At 36.2% G+C, this 23,597-nt stretch overlaps 2 protein-coding genes across 14 annotated transcripts in view; both read right to left on the bottom strand.

The window, feature by feature from the left end:
• The window catches only part of LOC308189070 (lipoxygenase homology domain-containing protein 1-like), a 200,714-nt gene that overhangs the window by 159,736 nt on the left and 17,381 nt on the right, over window positions 1–23,597 (bottom strand). For 12 of the 13 annotated variants that reach the window (XR_013945994.1, XR_013945995.1, XR_013945996.1 and 9 more), the window contains 2 exons: window positions 10,857–11,507; window positions 9,336–9,507 (listed from right to left, as the gene is read on the bottom strand). Coding sequence is in view for 9 of the 13 variants with exons in the window: in XM_080578742.1 (XP_080434868.1) it covers window positions 9,336–9,507; window positions 10,857–11,495 (811 nt within the window). In the remaining 4 variants the exon portion in view is untranslated. Of the gene's footprint in view, window positions 1–9,335; window positions 9,508–10,856; window positions 11,508–12,808; window positions 12,831–23,597 lie in introns of those variants that run through there. The other variant, XM_080578744.1, reaches the window with a different exon arrangement.
• On the bottom strand, window positions 1,506–7,087 carry LOC308189440 (oxygen-regulated protein 1-like; the record flags this gene model as incomplete). The annotated part of the gene is made up of 1 exon (XM_080579483.1): window positions 1,506–7,087. A coding segment is annotated over exon 1 (5,349 nt), but the record flags the coding sequence as incomplete, so codon positions are not given.

Here is a 23,597-nt window from a genome sequence, read left to right as displayed (position 1 = left end):
TCCAGCATGTGGTACCATGTACATGCCAGTTAGTCTAGATGCAGCCTCCAAGGGTACAGAATGGACAAATTCTCATTCTCTAACTGAAAAAATAGCACTTTACTTCTTCAGGTGTAACTCTGACTTGGTTGATACTGAAGTAAGTTATTGTGCAGAATTAGGGGTTAAATCTAAACAAAACAAACAAACCAAAAAAAAAACAAAAAACAAACAAACAAAAAAAACAAAATTAAATACTCTTCCTAATCACAATATACATTATTTTTCAATTTTATATTTAAAATCATTTTCTGAAAATTGTAAACCATATGTAACTGCATAATAAGTATAAGGATATTAAAAAATGATGTAAACAGGCATCCAAAATAATTCTAAAATAGATTGAAAGACTCTGAAATGTATTAAATATGCCTAGGATTCTCATATTACATTATATTTACGGAAGAAAAAAAAAATGAAGAGTACAAAGGTTAAAAAAAGAACACAACACTTGTAGTGTATGTAGAACAGTTTTAAGTGTAAGTGGTGCAGCCTCTGAAGGGAATATGGCAAAGTCAGTCAAGAAGTCTGGATGCACAATCTCCCTTCTCAGCTCCTGTGTAAGCCTAAATAATAAATAAGCTCCTTTTCCAGTATCCTCTGGATAAAAGCAGCAAATTTCATTTGTGGTCTGGATGTTCCTATATGGAGACCAAAAGTCATCTTTACCCACCTAACTGTTCTGAAGTTGGCTTTAAAAACTGAAATAGTTGTTTGATAATGTTAATCTATGTAAAATTAACATGACTACCACTTTCTATTTCTCATTGTATTACAGCAATTGAAGAGTATATCCTACTTTTCATTTCAAATTAAAGATATCATTTGATTTTGTCCCAGACAAAGCATTTATATGGAACGGTAGTTCTCAAACTCTTTCTTGAAAGTCATGTAATACAAGTATCTTATCTTAGAATTTAGGCAGATATTTAAAATTTGATTTTTTTTGTTGTTGTTGTTTAGTTAGTAGTAGTTTTTTCTCTACAGAAGACATGGTTTGTATATTACTAAATATGTCTGAACAGATAACTTTAGGAGAAAAGTATTTTTTTTAGCTAAGAAACCACCATTAGAACAGTTTGTTTGTTTGTTTGTTTTTTCCTATGTTGTTTCCGACAAAAAAACTAAGCAATTATCTATATTTCCATAAAGATACACAATTATGTTTTATATTCATCTGGGTTGTATTCACATTGGGAGTTTTATTGGATGTGGCATTCAGTAGATTATTTTGGTAATATTTTTATTGAAGTTGTCACTAATCTGATGTTATCGAACTTCCAAGATCTCTATTACATGTCTTTCTTATCTTTGCTGTATCTATTGTCCATGGCACAAAAGCAAACTCCTCCTCCTCCTCCTCCTCCTCCTCCTCCTCCTCCTCCTCCTCCTTCTCCTTCTCCTTCTCCTTCTTCTTCTTCTCCTTCTTCTCCTTCTCCTTCTTCTTCTTCTCCTTCTCCTTCTCTTTCTTCTCCTTCTCCTCCTTCTCCTCTTCGTCCTCCTCCTCCTTCTTCTTCTTCTGTAGAAAAGGCATTTGCATTTTTCATATTTTCAGAGGCAGTACGTTCAATGTTATTTATAAAAGTGTCACATTTTAGAAATATTTCAGAATGACAGGTTTCTGCTGGATCTGTCAACAAGGGAGACAATTTTTCTCCAACAATGTGAATTGGGCTTATTCTTAATATTTGGCATATTTTTGGCTTTGTGTTGGGTGGCTTACTTTTTGTGTCCACCATATAATCACTGGGTATGTGCTTGGATACCTTGTTTTGACAATTGCTGACTTCCATAGGCTTTAAATTCATATTCTTTATACCATGTAACCTCCTTAAATTGCTCTTGTCTTTCAGAGTTGAAGATGTAAGTATCCCAATGTTACTAATAAAATCTATAGTGTTATTAGCATAATACCTGGTAAAAATATTATTGGCAATCTTATTGATGAAGTTCCTCTTCAGGGTCACATAATTATTTTCATCTTTTACTAAATCTTTGCCTAACCATTGTAAATGTTCACTCTTACTGGCCAACAAACATAGACTCATCTGGTTCTCAATATCGGATGCCTTTTGGTAAGCATATCCTCTCTGATTCTCATTAATTGGTGTAACCATCACCATCAGTATTGGACAATGTTGGCCACATATAGCATGGAGCTTATCTAGAGAATCTTCCTGAAGAGCATTTCTGTTAGTATTATTAACATCTGTTGGCTGAGATTGTACGGGTTCATCATTTAAAGGCTGTTCCAATGGATGCACCTTGTTATCAGGCAATCTAAATTCTACAGACGTAAAGGCTGGAAAATTGGTATCAGCTTCTCTGGAAAGATGTGTGGAAGCAGAACCTACCATGACTGAAGGTTTGATCTTTTCTTTGTTCCCTACAGGAAGGGAGGTGATTTTGCCATTGAGGCCAGGTTTGCTTTCCCTACTTAAGTCATCCTGTAAAGGGTCTGAATCACTACTGTGAGGTATGTTGAAGTAGTTGCAGAAATTTTTAGAGGGCTTAGCCATATCTTCAAGCTCTGAAGAAGATATTTCATTGAGGACTGGATTCAGATTGCCAAAGTGTGAGTATGGAGCATCATCACTGTTAGTATCAAGCACTGTGTCTGTTGATGTTGTATCCAAATTGCCATACATTCCAGTCCGCTCAGGTGGTGATCTTCTTATCAAATGGTTTTCTTTGAGAAGCCATTTGCCTTTATCAATCAATATTCCTTCATCTTCATTAGCATGTACGCTAGGTTGACAATGTTGCTTTGGAGGTTCCCCTGAGTAGTCATTAATATAATTTGTCTCTTCTCCATTAGGAGTAGGTTGTGGTGTTGGTGAAGAAATATGTTCTTTTCTCCATGTAGTTTCATCTTTGTTAATGATTTCTGGAAATTCTTGTGATGACAATGAAGAATGTGAAAATTTCTCTGCAAAACAAGGCCTAGGTTCTTGAAAAAATTGAATGTTTTTTTTCACCACTGCAGAGCTGAATTCTTCAGTATCTTTCTGTAATGCTTTGGACATGTAAGGAAATCCTTTCTGAAAGTCAGGCTTAAATGAAGCTTCTGTCTTACCATAAAGTCGTTCAATAGTTCTTTTTACATAGCTGGTATTATAGTGTTTTTCAAGTACTGCTTCTTCTCCACTTTCATTGGTCAAATCACTGGATGCTCTGAAGTTATAATCACTCTCCTCAGTATCTGGTCTGTAATCTGACCAGTCTGAAGTAGCAGGACTTTTTAAGCATTTTTTTAATTGAGAAGTGTCTGAACATGTTCTGTTCTCCAATTCTTCTACTTGCAATTTCTGTTCTCCTTCACTCATGTCACATTCTGTAATTTGCTTAGATTCATAACAAAAAGATAATGGAGAAACTGTAGATAACCTCTCAGAGGTTTCCTCACAAGTTTCTGTGTCTTCCTTCCCTTCCTGTACAGAACAATCCTCATAATTATATTCTGCAGAGGTGTCAGCAACTAGTTTAAGTTGACTGTTTGTTTTTTCGTCATTACCTGTTGACTTTGGATCAACTTTTTCATCTTCCCTTTGATCAGTAGTAACATCAACAATATATTTTTCACCTTCTATCTCGGAAGTATCCTGATCTAAAATGCAATTTTTATCATTAGACGTTACACTGTGAACTGTTGAATTAGGTTCTACTGAAGTATCTGACTCTTCATTAATGTTTTTGTCATGAGGTTTTTCATATAGATTATAAGCCATTTCTTCATTTGTTTCAGATGGCTCTATAGCTGATGAAAGGTTACATTTAATAGAATTAGTATCAGCATACTGACCATCTAGTTGTGTTTTGGAAGCACTCAAATCTGAAATCTCTGTTGCTCTACAAAGCTCTTTCTGTATATCTGAATAGCTTTCAAATTCACTCGATAATGTTAGAGCTTCTTCGGAATTTAAGCTGTTCTTTGCAATACAAGGTTCAACTGATTTTTCTTCTTCATGCAAATGTATATCATTATGATTTTCAAGTATGGGTATATTCTCATGGCAGTATGTGGAATCCTGCTTTTTGAATTCCTTCGCAGCATGTAATAAGTTATTTTCTGTTGTTTCTTGAAAATGTGAGAAAGCAGCCTTCAGTTCATCAACTTTTTGCATAACTGTTGCTTGTTTCAGAAACTGTAACTGTGTAATTACTTCAGAACAGCTACAGGTAGCTTTTTGCATATCATCTTTGGTTGTACCAATCAAACTCTCTCTCAGATTCAGTACTAGTAGCCAAGCTAGGAGGAGATTGGAGGAAGAACCAAAAACTGGAGGAGAAATATCTGAAAGACTGTATGTTTTTCCTATACATCCAGTGTGTTCTTTCTGGAGACCAAGCAAAGTTGACTGTAACTCATGAAGCAGCATGCTAGACATGCAATTATTCTGAGTATCAGTTCCCACTTTCTCACTGACAATTGAACAATCAACTTGAACAGCAACTTCAGATTTTTTTCTATGGCACAGATTTGTGTCTTGAATATCAGACTCTGATACTTTTTTATCATTGCCATGTGTTTCATGAAACAAGTGTAGTTGACTGTCATGATGAAATTCTGACTGCAGTAAATACTTGGATTCTTCTACCATTGTTGTATTACCACAAATCAAAGAGTCAGTTTGGTTTTGACGTGAATGTTTGGATGATTCTTCTAAAGTTCCCAATTCAAAAAGAGGCTTTAATGTTTTTTTGGTTTGATTATGTTCAAACAGATGCTTTTTTCCAGTCACATGCATTTTATTCGTAATAAATTTAGCTTCTTTATCTATAAAAGCATCAGTGTTTTCTTTAGAAACATGACAGACATCGCTATTCTCCACACTCCCCTCTTTTTTCTTTATAGGGGGTAAGACGGCATTTGGTGACAGGTTTTTCAGCCAAGTTTGGACGTAGTTTTCAAGTGAATGCTCAACAATCTCCTCTTGAAAATTCTCTTGTTTCAAAGCCTCTACTGTAATGGAGATCTCTGACATATTTAATTTATTTGCACCTTTACTTAGATTTTTCCTCATCTTCTTTTGCTTTTTCTCCTTCTTTAATGACAAATTTTCCAAAATGTTATCCTCCCTTCCTTTTTCTATTTTATGAACCTTTGGCATTTCTGACAATGTCTTTGAAATCATTGCCAAGTTAGGTGTCTGTTCAATAGAATTAGTTGTGAGATGCTTGCCTTCTTTCACAGTACTCTGTGCATCCTGACTGCTTTCAGTTTCATTTTTTGAATCAACTGTCATTAGATCATCTTCACTCTTTCCAGACAAAAGGGAACTATTTTTTTTGCCTGACTTTGATTTTACCTCAGCCAACCGTTTCTTAGTTCTTGTTTTTTCATTAGGTGATAATCTATTTTGTTCCGCTGAATTATGGGGATAGAACTCATCTTCAGGACATATGCTTTTGTCTGAATTGTCAGACCCATCATTGCTTTTTACAAGTAATTCCATCTCTTTTTTCTGAAGCATTTCAGAACAATTATCCTGGGTTGTGGAAACTTGTGTAGTTTTGCTTGTGACAAGCACTTCTTCACTTTTAATTATCCCTGAAATTTCTTTATCTTTTTGATTTTCATATATACCTTTCTCTAGAAAGTTAGACAATAATTTTCTTTTCTTCTTTTTAGTAAGGGAAGATGCAGATTGGCTTTCATCAATCAGATGTGATGCTGTCACAGATTCGGCCCTGACACTGATTAGATTCTCACTTTCAGTAACAGGAGAGAATGCAGTTGTTGGATTTATTTTCTCTGTAGGTGCTTTACTACATGAAGCTATCATTTTCTCCATCTTGTTGTGTCCAGGACAGACTGAATGCACTGAATCTTGAGAAAAAGCTAATAAATTGGAAGCTTTGCATTTTCTTTCTTCATTTTTTGACTGAGATAATTCTGAATATCTAATGTAAGAACTCAGTGATCTTTTTATTTGTTTAATATCACATAATTCATGGATATGATCTGCTGAAACTGGCCTAGCTGTCTGGTAATTTTTTGATGATGGTGTGAAACCACTGATGTTAGCTTTGCAGGTTGATACTAAGCTATTATATGCACCTTGCTCCACAACTGATTTCTCCAATATGTTCTGTACCAATTCATTGTCATCAGGCACATCTAATGTCTTCCTATTTGTGGTTCCTATTAAATCATGACTTTTCTGGCTTACTTTAAAAACCATTTCTTCTTTTATATTCTCTGAAGAAAGCTTTAATATGTCATTGTCACTCATCTCACTAAACTTTGGATTACTGACGCTTGATTTTTTTCTGCTTGAATGTGCTACCATGCAATACTCAGATTTGTTTTCTCCATTCTGTATTTCCTTACTATAGGAAAACTGTCCTATTGTCTTTTCCTGAACCTCTTTCTCAGATACCAAGGTGACACTTTCAACTACCGCTTTCTTTTGTCTAACACGTCTTGGCCCAGGGGTGGGAGGCCTATAAAATCGAGGTCTGATATTATCCTTAGGTACATTGCTTATAGCTAGATCTGCAGATTTGCTCTTCTGATGGATATTACAACCATCCATTTTTAAATCAGATTCTGATTCTTTGCCTGAGACTTCTTCATTGAATTGTTTTAATGAGTCTCCATCTTCTTTATTGTAGCTGTCCAAAAATGAAGTGTCCATTGGTTTTGTACGTTCTGATATATTTACATTAGATAAGCAGTCTTCTGCACCCATTGCAGCATTGCAAATGGTGATATTTTTGTCACCTGAAAGGCCAGCGCGACTTACAGTTGTTGTCCATTTAATAGTTTCTTCCTCTTTAATTTTGAATCGAACTTTCATTTCCACTGTCATACTGCCATCTTGATTAAGGTGAACAGATTTCTCAATGTCATCTTCAAACTGTGCCACAGATAATTCTTCCCCATTAACTGACTGATTTTCTCCTACACCATTATGATTGGCCGGAACATAGGAAGACTCTGAGTTGTTATCATTTGAGTTGTTATCATTGCTGGACTCTTTACCAGAAGAAACTGAGAATATCTGAGATCTAGAGCTAGAGATCACTTCAACTCTTGCTACCAATAATTACATTGAAAGAATCCAAATTCATTCAATAGTTGGAAAGTAGAGCAGACAGATATCATGGATAAGGATCCAGATGATAAGACAGCAGACAGGCAGCGAAAGAAAAAAAAGAAAAAAAAAGAGAGGAAACAAAAAAAGGAAAGAGATAAATTAGTACAAAAGAACCTAATAAAGTTTTTTTTTTTCTAGAGTATTAGAAAGAAAAAGAAAATAAAAAGAAATAGAAAAAACATATCTAATTTTGCTATTAATTTTAAGAAGTTGTTCAAGAGAGAAATACAACCAATTTTTAATAGAACATCAAAGATTTAACTACTTTTCCACATCATATATTTTTTCAATAGGCCCTTTCTAATGCCAGAGCAATAGTCCTATTTGAAGCTCCAAAGCCTAAAAAAAGGACTAAATTCTCTAAATTCTCTCTTTTTATACTCATTTGGGAGTTGAGGTTACCTTGAACTTTTTTTAAGAGGTTCACAGACCTGCATCTGTTGGGGCTTCAGGCTACTAAATTTACATCTTCTCCATGCCCTAACAGTCACTAACTTGTCACCTCCTATTAGTCCTCACAGTTAGTGCTAAAATGTGTCAGTCAAGGTGTAAATATATATCTCTGGGATTAATTCAACAATCTGCAGCATATGTCATTACTGTGAGTAGTGTCATTGACACACGTGACTAAAGGCTACAGATTCAGTCCCCTATAGATATGTAAACATTGAAGCACTTGAACTGCTTATAAAATCTGAATTTAAATCATGACATTCTGAAATATATTTTATGCTACAGTACTCTAGATTAGATGGTACAAAACCCAGTAAAGCCAAGGAGAATACTTTTAGACTTCAGTCAGTCTTGACTATGGCCCAACATGAGTTTACATACACAGTAAATATTCTTAAAACATGTTTTGATTAACCTGTAATAATTTGGCTCTTTAAATAATGTCTTATCTGTCTCTTATGGTTGTCACTGAAGAGGTGAGAGATAAAAGAGCATAAGATAAAAATAAAATTTTGCTGTCTTCCAAGCAGATCTGGCTGTGAGTGAAATGGTGCATGTACACCCAAACAAAGACATCTACAACCGTTACTGATACCTAAATATACACAATTCTTAATTTAATTGAAAGGTTTTGCTTGCAGGAAGCTATTTTAACATAACTAATATTAACTTATCTCACATTACTTGAATTTAAGCACGTTTTGCTCAAGAGAGTTACAAAAGTTTTTATAAAAAGACTTTCATGATTGACACATTGCTATTATAGATAGGTGTCTATAATTTCAGGGGGAATGCCCTGTGAGTTTCCCATGCATATGCTTTCCCATTAAATAAAAGTTTAGACTAACTCCTTTAATGGAGATCAGACCAACAGCTCTGAAGCTGTGGAATGTCAAAGAACATGAAGTCTGAGAAAAACTAAAATGAGTAGTTTAGTAGAGACATAATAAACTATGAGGGATGTGGAAAAAACACCTTTAAGTAAATAGAAGTGCCTCATGTAGAAATGTGCTCCATGACATAGTGAGGATTACCACGGAAAGTCTCAGGACAGAAACAATTCTTGATCATCCCCTGGCCAACTCACACTCACTGACTCTTGTCAGTGACACAGCTCCTTGAGTAGTGAAAGTATGTATTTGTGTATCCTTTCCCAAACTTAACCAAAAAGCATATATTACAGTCATAAGGATATAAGAATTTCCTATAGGATGCAGCTTCACAAAAACATGTTGAGTTTGTAAGTGGATGAGTGCTGTAATGGTTTTCATGTTTATGTGGAGCATGGAACATGGGGAAAAAATGAAAGTCATGATAATGACAAGTCAAATCCCCATTTGCTAGGTCCTAAAAATGGCACAAAAGTTTTCCTCAATAAATTCAGCCAGTTAAGAACTCTAAAGTAACCTGTAGGTTTTCTTTTACCTCCACTGTTATTAAATGTGATGCCAAAAAATTAATAACAATGACAATCAAGTGCATTACAACAAAATATACATATAGATTTGTATCCATGTTCTAAATAAGTCAGTTTGAGAGAAAATATGCATGCTAGCTCAGTACTTAGAAGAAACGTGTTTTAAAATGAAAATTAACACTTTCATCTTTCTTATACCTACAAATAAATTTTCAGCTGTCCTTTTAGAATATCCTTGATCCCAGTAAGATTGTCATGGTTTATGTCTTATACTGAGAGAGATAAACCAAATAATAGAATAAAAAATAATTCAAAGAACTTACTATTTTCACTTTCTGACTTGGCATTTGCTTTTGGGTACACACGATTTGCAATTCCAAGCAATTTAGCTGGTCGTGAATACCCAAGGGAATCATAATTGCTTGGTTTAAAAGGCTCTCTCCCTGCTGCGACTACAGCTCCAGAGCACAATATCAGGGCCTGAAGATTAGGAACCTGAAAAAAAAAAAAAAAGTAAGAGATTTATCCCTTTTATGTTTTAATATCTTCACTTTTTAGTCTCTACATCATTTTGCAGCTGACTGTTAAATATGTATCACAGAACAGAATTAATTTTTCAATTCCTATAAGGCAATTCTTATCTCTGTGAGGGTATGTCTTGTTATATAAATAAAAATATATAGAAAAAGACTTCAAGAAACAACACTTGGATACAGATCAAAATTCTCTTATAATGTAATGCTTGCATATGTTGTTTTATTTCATCATTGAAGAGTGATCATTCATAGCCATGGAATAAGACTATGAATTTGGAGGTAGGTATATATATGAACATCTATTTGGAGGAAGAAAAGGAAAATTCAGAATACATCACAAATATTTCACATGTACTGCCACAGAGGAACTGGACAGAATCACAAAATATGTATTGGAAAAGATGTCTGGAGGTCATCTAGTATAAAAAACAGGTCTAACTTTGGATCAAGTTGTTCAGGGCCTTGCCTAAAAGATTTGAATTTATGTTCCAAAATATATTGCAAGCTAAGGCTTGAAAACTGCATTTCACTGACATAGGAGCTAGGGAGAGTTTCCCAGCCTAATACAGATCTTGACCAAACGGAGGGAAAACACAAGATTTCCCTTGAACAAGCACTCTGCATGGAATTCCCTTTCCAGATACCTGTTAGGTATGATCACAAGTCCTTCTCGCCGGTTAAACAACACGCAGGAAAAACACTAAATGAGATAAAATTACACAGAACAGCATGTAAAATGAAATTCAGGATTATTATTGCTGCAACATCATCTGGGTTTAGAGGTACAAAACTTGGTCTGCAGTTTAGAAACTGTAAGATACAATAAGGTCTCCTAGTTCCAAGGCATTAATGGCAAAACACTGTCCATCTGTGTAATAATAAAGTAGCTATGGCTATTAGATACTACCCATAATATTTTTAAAACATTAAAAATCACAGAAAACAGCTTTAAGACTAAACGAAATTTCTGTTTAAATAGGGAAAAAATATATAACTGAAAGCATGCCTGAAAGAGACCTAAGTAAGAAAAAGAAAAATGGCTTTTCATGAAGACTTGAAATAAAATATCCCCACTAGTTTCTCTGTGATTACTAGATTCATGTATATTTATTTCCTCCAAGCTAGTAGCCTTCCTAAAGGGGAACAACCATAGAAAGACAACAGCTGAAATTCAGCACATTAGATACTACACCAGGCCAGTGTCCCTAGTTTATAATTGATAAAGTCACTTTATTTTAATTTTTTTTTTTTCAGTTAAAAATAACCTAGAAGCAAACATACAAAACTCATCAGTGCTCTTATTCTCACCTTTCTGCCATCAGTGGTATATAGTTTCAGGACTGGATATTGCATTAATTCACTCATATAGTCCAGAAAGGCCTCAAAGGTTTGTGTATTTCTCTTTCCCAGAATTATGGTGCGTCTGAGTCTTACATCTCCATTTTTGAAAACAAGGATCTTTTTAGGAGTTGTTATTTTTCTTTCTCTGTGTCCAAATCCAACTTCATTCTCCCTTGCTAACTGCACAGCACGACGGCGAGCGCTGATGGGCCTACTGATCTGCCAGGGCAATGGCTTTTTGCTAGCCCGTTCTAGGTTGATAGGCTTCATTTTCCTCTGATGGGAGCAAATATAAGATTTTCCATCTTCAAGGTCTTCAAGATTGGTGATGCAGTGTCTCCCTTTTGGTGTACTGATATTCCTTACTCCAAAAGGTAATGGGACCCTTTTGGATAAGCTATCGAGCAAGGCATCAAATGTTTTGTAAGATCGGTTATTAATGACCATTTTGATTCCATTAAACTGAGGATCTCCACTTTTATAGAAACAGATCCGTTTGGCCACTACAGGTTCGGTAACATTGAAATGGCGGGTAGATAAACTCTGTTCACTCTCAGAGGAGTTTGGCTGATTCACTGAGTAACTAGTTGAAGGAGTTTCACTCATTTTGACAGCAACCTGGGGGGAAAAAAAGAGGACACAGATGTAAAAGTTTTCATATGACTAGCAATAAGACAGTCTTAATTTTGAAAGGTGCAGAAAGAGAATTATAAGAAATGAACAGCAGAAAGTTGTGCCAAAAATCATTGGATTTAAATGGATCCAAGCTGTTATCTCTAAATTCCACAAAGACTCCAGTACTGTCAGATTAAGTTAGCATAGCTCTGCTTGCAAGTATTCCCAACACTCTCCAATGTAATTTCAAATCTCTTATCATTTTGGTACAAGAGACCTTTCCTTGGAAGAAGGTACCTAGTCCAGAATGATAATTACATTTTTTTTTCCTTGAGGATGAAGCTAATGACAGCATTTCATATTTAATATATTAGCAAAATCTTTATGAGAAAGAAGCAATTCATGCTTCTTCAATTCATAAGCCATATTCAGTCCAAAATAACAAAACTGAAAGACAATATAATTTACTTTACTTTACTAATCTATTAGTAAAATCTATTTTACTTTACTAATCTATTAGTTTTACACCAGGACAAATACACTGGATTCAGATAAAAGACTCCTGATTTACTATGTTGTAAATTATACCAGAAGAAGGCCCAAAAAATGTTAATGCTATGGTACATCTTAAATTAACAGATCATTTGCTATTTTATTGTAAGTTTTATCTTTCATGATAAATAAATCAACCACTTCAATATTTTCAGTTATACTGAGTGAAAACCTACTGATCATATATGATTTTTTATTAAGAGAAAAGTCTTTAAATCCTTTATAAAGACACTACATTTCAGGTATTCTTCAGTAGTAGTAGTAGTTTTCTATGGTTGAAACATTTACATAATGTTCTTTTAAATAACAGATTGTTTCTTACAACTATGTCGAATGTCTTCCTGCTTGAAAATGGAGTACTCTCACAACAGCCTTTTCATTTGAATCCAATCTACATGCAGATACTTTAATGACAATCATTTAATTGAATAAATTTTCTGTATCTTAATGATTGTTTTGCTTTGGCTAGAGCACAGAGTAGAAACTTCTAGTCAACTAATCAGCCTGGAAGATGAACTTCTAGCACAGTTTTACTAAAAAGCTGAATAGTAGTCTCAGGGAATATGTTTGTCATCAAAATAATATAAATTAAATTCTTTGACAATGTCACCTTGATGCAGTTGCCATACCCACTAATGGAACAATCTCTTCTGACTACTATGTTTTTTTCTTAATGAAGCTATGGAAAACAATATTTTGATGTATTCTACTACTTCAATACTTCAGTTCTGAAACTGATAAGAAAATGTTACCTTTTTCAAGACAGTCAAGATTCAAATAAAGTCAAATTTGTCAAGATTCTCTTGTGTTCTTACAGCTTTTCCAAAAAAGCACTGTTTTCAGCTTGGGTGTTTTGCCTTCACTGAGAGTTAATAATTTCTTAAATGTTCCTGTCACTATAAAATTAACAATTAATATGTATATATATAGTTATAGTTATTTATTTATTTTGAACAATGATCAGGGCACAGGAAGAAAGTCACCTTTTAATATACTATCTATGGTGCAAATTTTACTCATTTTAAGTGATAAAATTAAAAAACAAAGAGATCTGCATGAGAACGATGTATACAAAGATAGATTTAGGCAATCAAATTTCCATTTAAAATAATAACAACAACCACCATAAGGAATATGCAGGAGGAAATGTACAAGTTGGATGCAGCAAGTTATACAAGCTAGTTCATGATGGCTACAGAAGTGGCTTGCTTTCTATCATGGGGTGGAGCTCCACTTCTACTGAAATCACTGTGAAATACAGTTGTTCATTTTTGACACCTCTGTTCATTAGCTGCTTCAATTTTCATTACAGTTCTAAATGGAGAGGTTTTAGAGTTAAGACTAGGGACACAATCTGGACCAGACATTTTTAAGTCTCATGCCTTATTCTCTACATAGTAATGTTCCTAGAGGAAATCTATTCAGGGTATTTATGTTGCTAGCTGGAACAAGAACTTTTCTACTCTTCGGAGAAAATGATCCACACAAAAGAAGGCAGTTATAACAGAAGAAAAGTTCCTAGGTGATCTACATGGCAAATTACCCCCTTTCAACCAGACTAAGGCTGGTTGATAAGGCTACTGATAATAATTGCTTTTGAATTAGACTCTTAGAAGTTGTGCTGGACGTTTGTACTCATGTAAAACATTCAGTTATGTAAGCATCAATATTTGGAAGAGAAACACAATATAGTTTACACAGAGATAATTATTAGACTGCATATTGACACCAGCAGTAACAGAATCCAAAAAAAACAAAGACAAAATACAGAAAGCAAAATGTCAATTTTCATTATAAACATGAAATAATTTGAATTTACAAAAGTATCTAAGGAAAAGAAGTCTTCTTTAGCAAAGCAGAAAATGAATGATATATAGTTTTGGCAGGGAACTGATGGATGCATAGCACACCATGCACAAATACTTTCTAGTATTAATTTTAATAGTGGAAATTGCTTATCCATCTTTCAGATACCTTATAATTTCACTTTATCATCATTCATACAAATATGAAATATGTCAACAAATTAATAATCAACATGTTGTAGAAGTTGCGATTTCATTCTACAGGTTGTCACATTCTAACAATTTTCTTCTAAAATTAAGCTATAATCAGATGATCTTACATCATCCAGAATGTCTAAGATAGCACGACAATTACAACATTAAAAATTTGACTCTGCAAGAAACTGGAACAGAATTCAAAAATGAATCTCATTGCCTGCATTCTCATAAACCAAATCAATTGTTCAAAGTTTTTGCACAAAGCTGCTCAATTTTATAACGACACTAAGTGGAACAGTTTATTCTGAACTATAAGAATAAATCTAATGTCTCTTAGCTGTTAAGTATTGCATATAATTTCATTATACTCACCCACTGTCACATCCTATGTAAATAAAAAAAAATAGCTTGTTTTCAGAGATTCATAAATTGCCTATGCCATATGAAGTGAACATCCTCAGTCTTATTCCAAGTGCGCTCAGCTAGGAAAAAACATCATAATCCATTTGCTTAATCTTGGCTAATGTTAATCACCAGACTAGGTTCACCTTAGGTAGCCATTGTTCAGAGCAGACTGTCTAACATTTCATTCAGCAAGTCCTCTTATATTACTTGTAAACCTTATTTTCCTTTTAAATATTTAATTTATATAATTTTTATTTAAGTCTCTCAAAAGACTCACAGAACCACAGAAAATAAAAATGAGGGTGGGGAACATAGGTCATCTAATCTATCTTTTAATATGTTTGTTGATATCCTTCAAACCAAATTTTGTAGTGATAAAAATATAAAATGAGGTGGTGCTTCTACCAATCACTTTCTGAGACTATTAACTATCTCCTGGCATTAATTGTTGTTTTTGTTCAACATCCTGGTCAAGATGACCCTCTTTGTGCTAAAGATTCTCCCATATCTCCTCTATTCAGATATCATACTGCAATAATTCCACAATTTTTTTCACAGCACACAATAAAACATTGCATGGTCTGATGTAGTTTGTCATCTATGGTGCAGTCCTCAGTTCAACGTATTGGCAAAAGGCTGATGTAATGAAGATAAATGTGTGTGAATATAGTTCATGAAGATACAAGGGAATTATGTATGCCTGTAATTTTATTATACCACTGAATGTTGGGTTGGGTTTTTGTTGTTGTGGTTGATTTTTTTTCCAGTGGAAGTACTACGTCCCCGGATGGTAACTGTTTTGTCTAATTACTGCCAGATGTATAATCTGATTTAGAGCTTCTTTACTTAATGAAGATTATAGCAAGCTCTCAAAACTAGCTGTGTAGAACAGTAACAAAAGCACTGCTCAGTACACACTCCCATTGCATACCACAATGACTTTTTAACTGTTTTGTTTAGTAGAGAGTCCAATTCCTATAGAAGTTTTTAAATGCTGATTTTGTTCCACTTTTGTAAGATGTGTAGGTACAAATATTAAAAGATGATCTTGTATAGATATTTTGCTATAAACATTGTTTTCTTAAATATTATATTAATCTAATTATTTAGGTCCTTAATGTTTCTCAGCTAATGTCCTGCTTATATTCCCACCAATATTCTGTTTATACTCTTATACATCTTCCCCAACAGCTTTCACCAGCTGTCAGATTACCAAACATATTTATCAGCAGAAGGAACATCTGGACATTCATGAATTCTAATTGTTTGAATGTTCTGATGTCTTATAACTTTTTAACCGAATTTTTCACTTTTTTTTTTCTTTTAAGGGCGTGATTTAAGATATCACTGCTAGTCTCATTAGCTTTCCAGTGCATGTAAAGCCACTTTTAATAACAAACTAATACATCAGTTGTTTCTGTGCACCATTGGAATTTGGGACCCACTGCATAATACTTCTGCAGCCTGGTGAAGAGGATAAACAAGTATCACCATTCTTGTATGAGTGCCCCTTAATTCTGTAACATTTCAAAAGGCTCACAAAGCTTCTGTCCAGACATATGTAACTTAAAAGCTCCACTGCATTTCTTTGTGCACTATGAACAAAAAGATCTCATACTCTGAAAAGACAGAAGAAATAATCAACTTCATAGTAAAAATAACATTAATAGGAATTGCTTTCAATTCCTATTAGACTTAGAGCTAACAGCACAAAAGATTATCACAGTCATGTAATGGTCAGTATCCACACAAAAGCACTTTTCATCTGTTCAGGTCACTAACATTCACGAAACTACTAAAATGACATGATAAGAATTTGACATTAATATTTGGAGAAAAGATGTTCTTCCTATATTTTGTAAAGAAATTTGGGGAATATAAAATTAGTCCTGAAAATGTATGAATGCAAAATCAGGCCACATGAGAAAACATTTCAGTGATTGAAATTGCAATTGCAAGTAGGATTGCAATTTTCTGGGCTGCTGCCATTTTCACTTTTGAATTATATGCCTGCTTATCTCCAGAACATCTTCAGTTCCCAGTTCTGATACTAAACATGACTTTTAACCTGTACTCAATGTCTTTCTTGGTCCTATTTTTTTTTCCTACGAGTTAAGAGTAAGAGTTATTGATTGGTCAATACTTTATTTTAATGGGAAGGGTTGCAATTTTGCTTTCACTTTTTAAGAATCATTAGACTTCTAGACATTAGACATATATACTGGCTTTATTTATTTATTTATTTATTCTTTATCATTGAGGCATTATAATTGTTTAGCCATCCACAAAAAAAAAAAAAAAACATGAATTAGTTATATTTTATCTCTTTCATTATGAAATTTTTCAGGATTTCAATATTTTTGTTGCATATTTACATGCAACTTGGTTTTAAATAATTCATCTGTGGACTAATATAGAATTTATATAAAAATACAAGGTAGGATTTCAGCTACCTAAAAAGTAGATTTTTAGTCTAAGTCAGCTGTACAGGTTTGTCAGTAGAGAAAGACACTTTGCTTGTGTCTGATTTGTACCAACTTTTCTAGGTCAGGAAATATCAACTTTTTCTTCTATCTTCCTCCAGTAACTACAAAGGGGCTTAATCCACTCATGTCTTTAGTTGGCAAAAGTTAGAAAGAATGATTCTCAACTTTAGACATGTGGACTTCAAATAGAGAAACATAAAGACAAATAGATTCAGAAGTGATCTTAAGAGACTATCCCATTCCCCCAACCACATGAGGTTCAACAAGTCCAAGTGCAAGGTGCTGCACACAGACATGAGTACGGACTGGAAGAAGAGCTCATCGAAAGCAGCCGTGCAGAGAAGGACTTGGGGGTTCTGGCGGACCAAAGGCTCAACATGAGCCAGCAGTGTGTGCTTGCAGCCCAGAAGGCCAACTGCATCCTGGGCTGCATCAGAAGAAGTGTGACCAGCAGGTCAAAGGAGGTGATTGTCCCCCTCTACTCTGCCCTTGTGAGGTCCCACCTGGAGTGCTGCATCCAGGTTTGGGGCTCCCAGCACGAGAAAGATGTGAACCTGTTAGAGCGAGTCTAGAGGAGGGCTACGAGATGATCAGAGGGCTTCTCCTATGAAGAAAGGATGAGAGAACTGCTGGTGTTCAGCCTGGAGAAGAGAAGGCTCCAGGGAGACCTTGGTGCGACTTTTCAGTAATTAAAGGGGTCTTATAAAAAAGATGCAGAAGGACTCTTTACTAGGGTAGATAATGATAGGACAAGGGGGAATGATCTTAAACTAAAAGAGGATAGATTTAGAGTAGCCATTAGGAGGAAATTCTTCACTGTAAGGGTAGTGAGGCACTGGCACAAGTTGCCAAGAGAAGTTGTGGATGCCCCATCCTTGGACGTGTTCAAGGCCAGGCTGGATGGGGCCTTGGCCAACATGATCTAGTGGGTGGCATCCCTGGCTACGGCAGGGGGGATGGAGTTAGATGATCTTTAAGGTCCCTTCCAACCCGAGCCATTCTATGATTAATTGATTCTACTTTGTCCTTTCCAAACTGATTCCTCTTTGTAGGTACTTTTTAAATTCTATATTCTATTATTCATCTCTTTCTAAATGAAAACATTTTTTTCCATCCTTTACAGTAGCCCATCTTTTCCAGGCCTCTGATAAGTCTGTTCGGACTCCCTTTTGAGCTTTATGTTAAAAGGCATTTTAGCTCTGATTTCAGTTGCAGTTTACAGAAACCCAAGTGTATTTCTAAGTGTCAGCTACCTTATTGCACAAAATGGTTGTGATACTAAATACATTCACTAATCACTGAGAACACAAGTACAGATAAAGACAAGAGACAGTTGTGCATATGGAACTAGTATTGAGTACATGAATCTAACTACTAGTGAATAATTTGCTTTTACTTTAAGAATCCATTTACAAACCTGATAATTAAACTAAGAGGGTGTGGTGGTTCCACTCACGTGGGCAGCCAAGCTCCACCACAACTGCTCTCTCACTCCCCCTCCTCAAAGGGAAAGGGTAAGAAACTACAATGGCAGGGCTAAAGGTTTGAGATAAGGACAGGGAGGTCGCTCAACAATTATCGTGAAGGGCAAATTAGACTCAGCATAGGGAGATTAGAGAAATGTATTACCTATTACTAACAAGCTAGAGAAGTGAAAAACAAAGAAAACAAACTAAAAATGCCTTCCCCCCATCCATCCTCTTCTACGTCCTCCCTGAGCAGCACAGAATGGGGAATGTGGGCTGCGGTCAGTCCCTGATGCTTCGTCTCCGCTGCTCCTTCACGGTCCCTCTCTGCCCCTGCTCCCCGTGGGGTCCCTCCCACGGGATGCCGTCCTTCCCCAACTGAGCCTGCGGGGGCTGCCCACAGGGAGCAGCTCTTCAAGAACTGCTCCCACATGGCTCTGTACCACGGGGTCCATCCATCCCCCAGGAGCAAACTGCTCCAGCACGGGTCCCCCACGGGTGGGCGGCAGCTCCCCCCAGACCCCCTGCTCCTGCGTGGGCTCCTCTCCACGGGCTGCAGCTCCGGCCCGGGGCCTGCTCCTGCGGGGGCTCTCCATGGGCCGCAGCCTCCTCCAGGCCACATCCACCTGCTCCACCGGGGGCTCCTCCACGGGCTGCAGCGTGGAGATCTGCTCCGTGTGGGACCCATGGGCTGCAGGGGGACAGCCTGCTCCACCAGGGACCTCTCCAAAGGCCGCAGGGGAACTGCTGCTGTGTGCCTGGAGCACCTCCTGCCCTCCTGCTGCACTGACCTGGGGGTCTGCAGGGCTGGTTCTCACCCCTCTCTCTCCCAGCTGCTGTTCCACAGCAGTTCTTTTTATATGCTTGTTTTTTTCCCCTTTCTTAAATCTGCTCTCACAGAGGCACAAGCAACATCGCTTATTGGCTCGGCTCTGGCCAGTGGCAGGGCCCTTATCTAACATGGGGCAGCTTCTGGATTCTCACAGAAGCCACTCCTATGGCCCCCCAGCTACCAAAGCTTTGCTATGTAAACCCAATACAGATGGATTTGAAATAAATTTTGCTGTTGAAATTCAGCTTTCGTGAGCTCTATAGTACGTTCCCCATACCAGAAAATGGTGTACAGAAGGCTGACTACTGCATTTATATAAGCAGTGCAAGCTAACTCAGTTGACTGCATTGAATGGGTGTGGACAGTATACGCAGTTCTTCATGAAAGCCTGCAAGATGAGATATACCTGGTTAAGCAGAGGTAACAAACAACTGAAGGGCTGGCAATAATTCAATGCACTGTAGCCAGGTCCATAGGGATTTGCTGCATTTGGATTTCAGACGAGTCTCCACAGTCAGAAAAGGCAAGTAGTATTGCCGTCTTCAAACATTTTAAATGTATGTGTATACCTCCTAAGCTTGGTTGTATGTTTCCTTAAGTTACTGCACAGAAATGAGAAGTTCTTCAGGTATTTATGAAATTCACTGTTTCTATGAGGTAAATTTTGCAATCAAACTCGGTGATCATACCAAAACTAGAGGAACAGAAGAAATAATGATGGAAAAAAATGAAAATGAAACTTAGAAAATTTGAATACTAATGACACCATGTTGCATTAAAGCCTCATTTATTAATCAAAAGGCATTTGACAGTACATTCAGACATGAAAAATAAATAATATGAAATAAAATATATTGATAGTCTGTATTTCTCATGGGAAGACACCACATTTACAGATGTTTCCTGATTCATAGCTGAAATTATGGCCATATCATTGTGAGGCAGTCATTAACTTCAGCTCATGTCTTTCATCAGAAAGAAGAGGAAAAGCAAAAGTTCATATTTGTATTTTTTTCTTGGTTCTTTGTGAACACAGTGACAGATACACACAAAGGATCTACTCTAATGACCACAGGGATCAGTGGCAATTTTCATTTTTATTTCAAAGTGTGTCTTCTAGAAAGACAGCAGTATGGGTATCACAATTGATGGTCCAGTGCCTTCAGTTTGCCCACAAAGCTGTTCTATACGGCAAAAGTTGTTCTGTATAGCAAAAAGCCAAGCACCTATTGCAAACACTTGGTCTACAATCCCTGGGATGAACCAAAGGTCAAGAGAAAGATTTCAAAGTCGAGAGAAATTTTGAAATTCCAAAATTCTTTTGATCAGCCCAGGAAAGTACAACATCCAAACAACTTTTAAAAATGATTCTATCTTTACTCTTTCTGATATTGATTTATTACTTCTTGTTGTTTATGGACTTTGCGTCAGTAACCAAACTGATTAAATACTCAGGTACCTAAATATAACCCAACACTTTCAACTTCATTCTGTAAGTCATCAGTGTTTCTCAGGATCCGAATCACATCTAGGAAACTGATGTGCAAGATAGAAAAAAATGTTAGCAATTACATTATCATGTTTGCTGATATATTCTTTTTCCTTAGCAGATAACCAGCATCCCAGGTTGAGAAACATAAGCAGCCTTTTTTGCAGCATTATCCTGAGTCAGAGCAGGGTCAGAACAGTGTGCGGTGTGGCCCTCCCTGACTTGCAGTCCTATGGCCCTTGAATGACATCCTTTGTTTAAGTCTGAGCCATATGGAACAACACTTAGCACTGGAGTATTTTTATCATTCCAGTATGAGTCACTCCTTTAAAAAGGACAGTTGCTACACTAGTTAAACTATTAGTATTGACCTTGTGCCCCAAGAAAAAGCTGATAATATGCTTTATATTTCCAAGTCCCTTCAACGTCTTATACCTCTGCTTTTTTTTTTTTTTACTTTTTTTTTTTTACTTTTTTTTTTTTTTACTTTTTTTTTTTTTTAATCAGACTCGGTAAGGTATGGAATTAGGAAACTGCTATCAAGCTAAAAAGGAAATTATCACATTGAAGGCAGGGGCCTGGGTTAAGTTCCCTCCAGTGTGTCCAGCCTGTTTACATCCTTTCCAGTAAAGCCTTCCAAAAAATGTGCCATTATTAATATGTTACTACTGATAAGATTTTGAACTATTGCATTACAACAGCATTTTAGTGCTTGATATACATGAACTTCTTATCAAGTTAATCCCCACAGACTTTTATTCATTAAATTCTCCAACAGAGATTTGATAACCAACAGCTGGGGATGCAGAATGAGGGAAAAAAAAAAAAAAAAAAAGTGTGCCTATGGGAAGGAAAACAAAGCAAAACAAAATACAACCAGTGCCTCGCTTTTGAGAGCTCTGACTGGTTAGACGGACTGCAATTTGAGGTCTGAAAATGCCTGTTTGAGCTGTTCTGGTTTTTGACCACCAAGCCTCACTAAACTTAACCCAAATCTGAATGGCTGTTTGTGTTCAGAAAACAGCCTCCTATGGGAAATTTCTGCCTTGACAGAAGTTCAAATTCTCCCATCATCTTCAAGTGGGTTAGAATTTAATTCTGAAGTGTACGGCTTGTCTCAAAGTTAAATGCATAAACATTCTCTGCTTATTTTTTCTTATTATCTTACATCAGATGTATTTAGCCATCTACATTTGCCTTTGTTCTGTAAAATATGCTAACTGAAAGTGAAGAGTCAGAGATATTTTCATATTTTCTGAGCTTAAGCATCTGGAAAAAAAGAGCCACCCTGGCCTACATTTTGTTTTGTTTTGCTTTTTACGTCTACATAATTCATTACACTGATATGTGAATTCTTACAGAGTGTGTCAAATTCTATAAACTGGAAAAATATTAACTAGAATATTTCTCCCTGCCCCTGGATTTCTTATCCTACAACATTTTTAAATGTCTTTTTTCCATTGAATACTTGTCTTCACAACCGTCACAATTCTTTCATCAAATTAATAAATACAATCACCTGTACTGATCTTAACATGCAAGGAATTGCAGAAAACAGTAATGACACAACTAACTGCTGGTCTGATTCATGCTGCTGGTGTATTAAAGATTGACTTTCCCCCCTACTGGTTAGAAAACTCCTATGTGGACCTGAAAGTTTTACTGAAAACTTAACTTGTTTAAATAACGTAGGGTTGCCACGTATTTTTTTTATACTCATTTAATTTCATTGTATTTCTTATCAATCTGTTATTTATTATTATAATTTTCTGCATCTTTCAAGGAGCAGGGTCAAAGCAAAGGATTAAACTTGAGTTCCCTTGCCAGTCTTTTATCAGTTTACCTTGAATATTAAATCCATATTACTCAGTTTGTCTATTTGAAATTGGATGCAAAGACCCTTTCCAGCCCTCATATTTCATAGAGATGTTCCAAAGCATAAACTAAAGAAACCTCAAGAAGCTCCAGCAGGGCAAGTGACTGTGAGAGACAGATCTTTTGGTTCCTCTGGAGGATGCCATAAAATCCTTTTCTGGTGTCTGGTGTTATTTCCTTGATGGAGTTCAGAGGTTGTTAGGAAGTCTAAGTTCATAAATTGAAAACGAGGAAGGAAAAAGACAAGGCTTAGACACTTTATGTAGGTTTACCTCCTTCCTAACAAACTCTGTAAAGATTTTAATTAAAATTTACATCTTCAAACACCTGCTCTGATCTGCTGCCTGCTTCTTAGGTGCCCAGTCTCCTGAGCCTCCTAAATTTCTAACAGTACAGTTTTGCTGCTGAGCACGTGTACAGCCATTACAGCTTTGACGACACTAAGCCACTTAATGTCTTAGCCTTGGTGCAATGCACAGCTTGTCACTGTTTTGTTCATCTTGCCTGAAGAAACCTGACCATCCCTTCTGACAGCCCAGGCAGTAAGCTGTTGCTCTCCTCCAATCCTCTGGCTAGTACTTAGAGCTCTTAAAACTCTGGAGGGCTGGTTCACTGCCTGTTTTAGAGCAGGGATTTAAGTCCATGCATCTCAGTTTTCAAGACAGTGAAACAGCACTGTGGTCCTCCTCCTGTCTAGGTTTTATCTAAAAAAAGACTGACCTGCATGCAGCATCTAATCCACAAGCAACTTCATGGCTACAAATGCCCTGTAGCAAGATGCAACTCTGAGCCTGGGTTTAGATATTCATTTCTTTGTCAGCCATGGAAACAATATCAAACGTGACCCCCAGTCCAAAGACCCTGCATCTCCCCATGATTCAGGAGCCAAGATATCTAACTCAAAGCTGGGGATTCCCAGAGGAAACAAGTTGACTGTCTCCAGTGTTGTATCTCTGTGCCTGAATCCCCTAGTTGTGTAAACCAC

Source organism: Anser brachyrhynchus (assembly GCF_964034855.1).
Source record: "Anser brachyrhynchus genome assembly, chromosome: 2".
In the NCBI taxonomy this organism is placed as follows: Eukaryota; Metazoa; Chordata; class Aves; order Anseriformes; family Anatidae; genus Anser; species Anser brachyrhynchus.
This window is presented reverse-complemented; position numbering and strand designations above follow the sequence as displayed.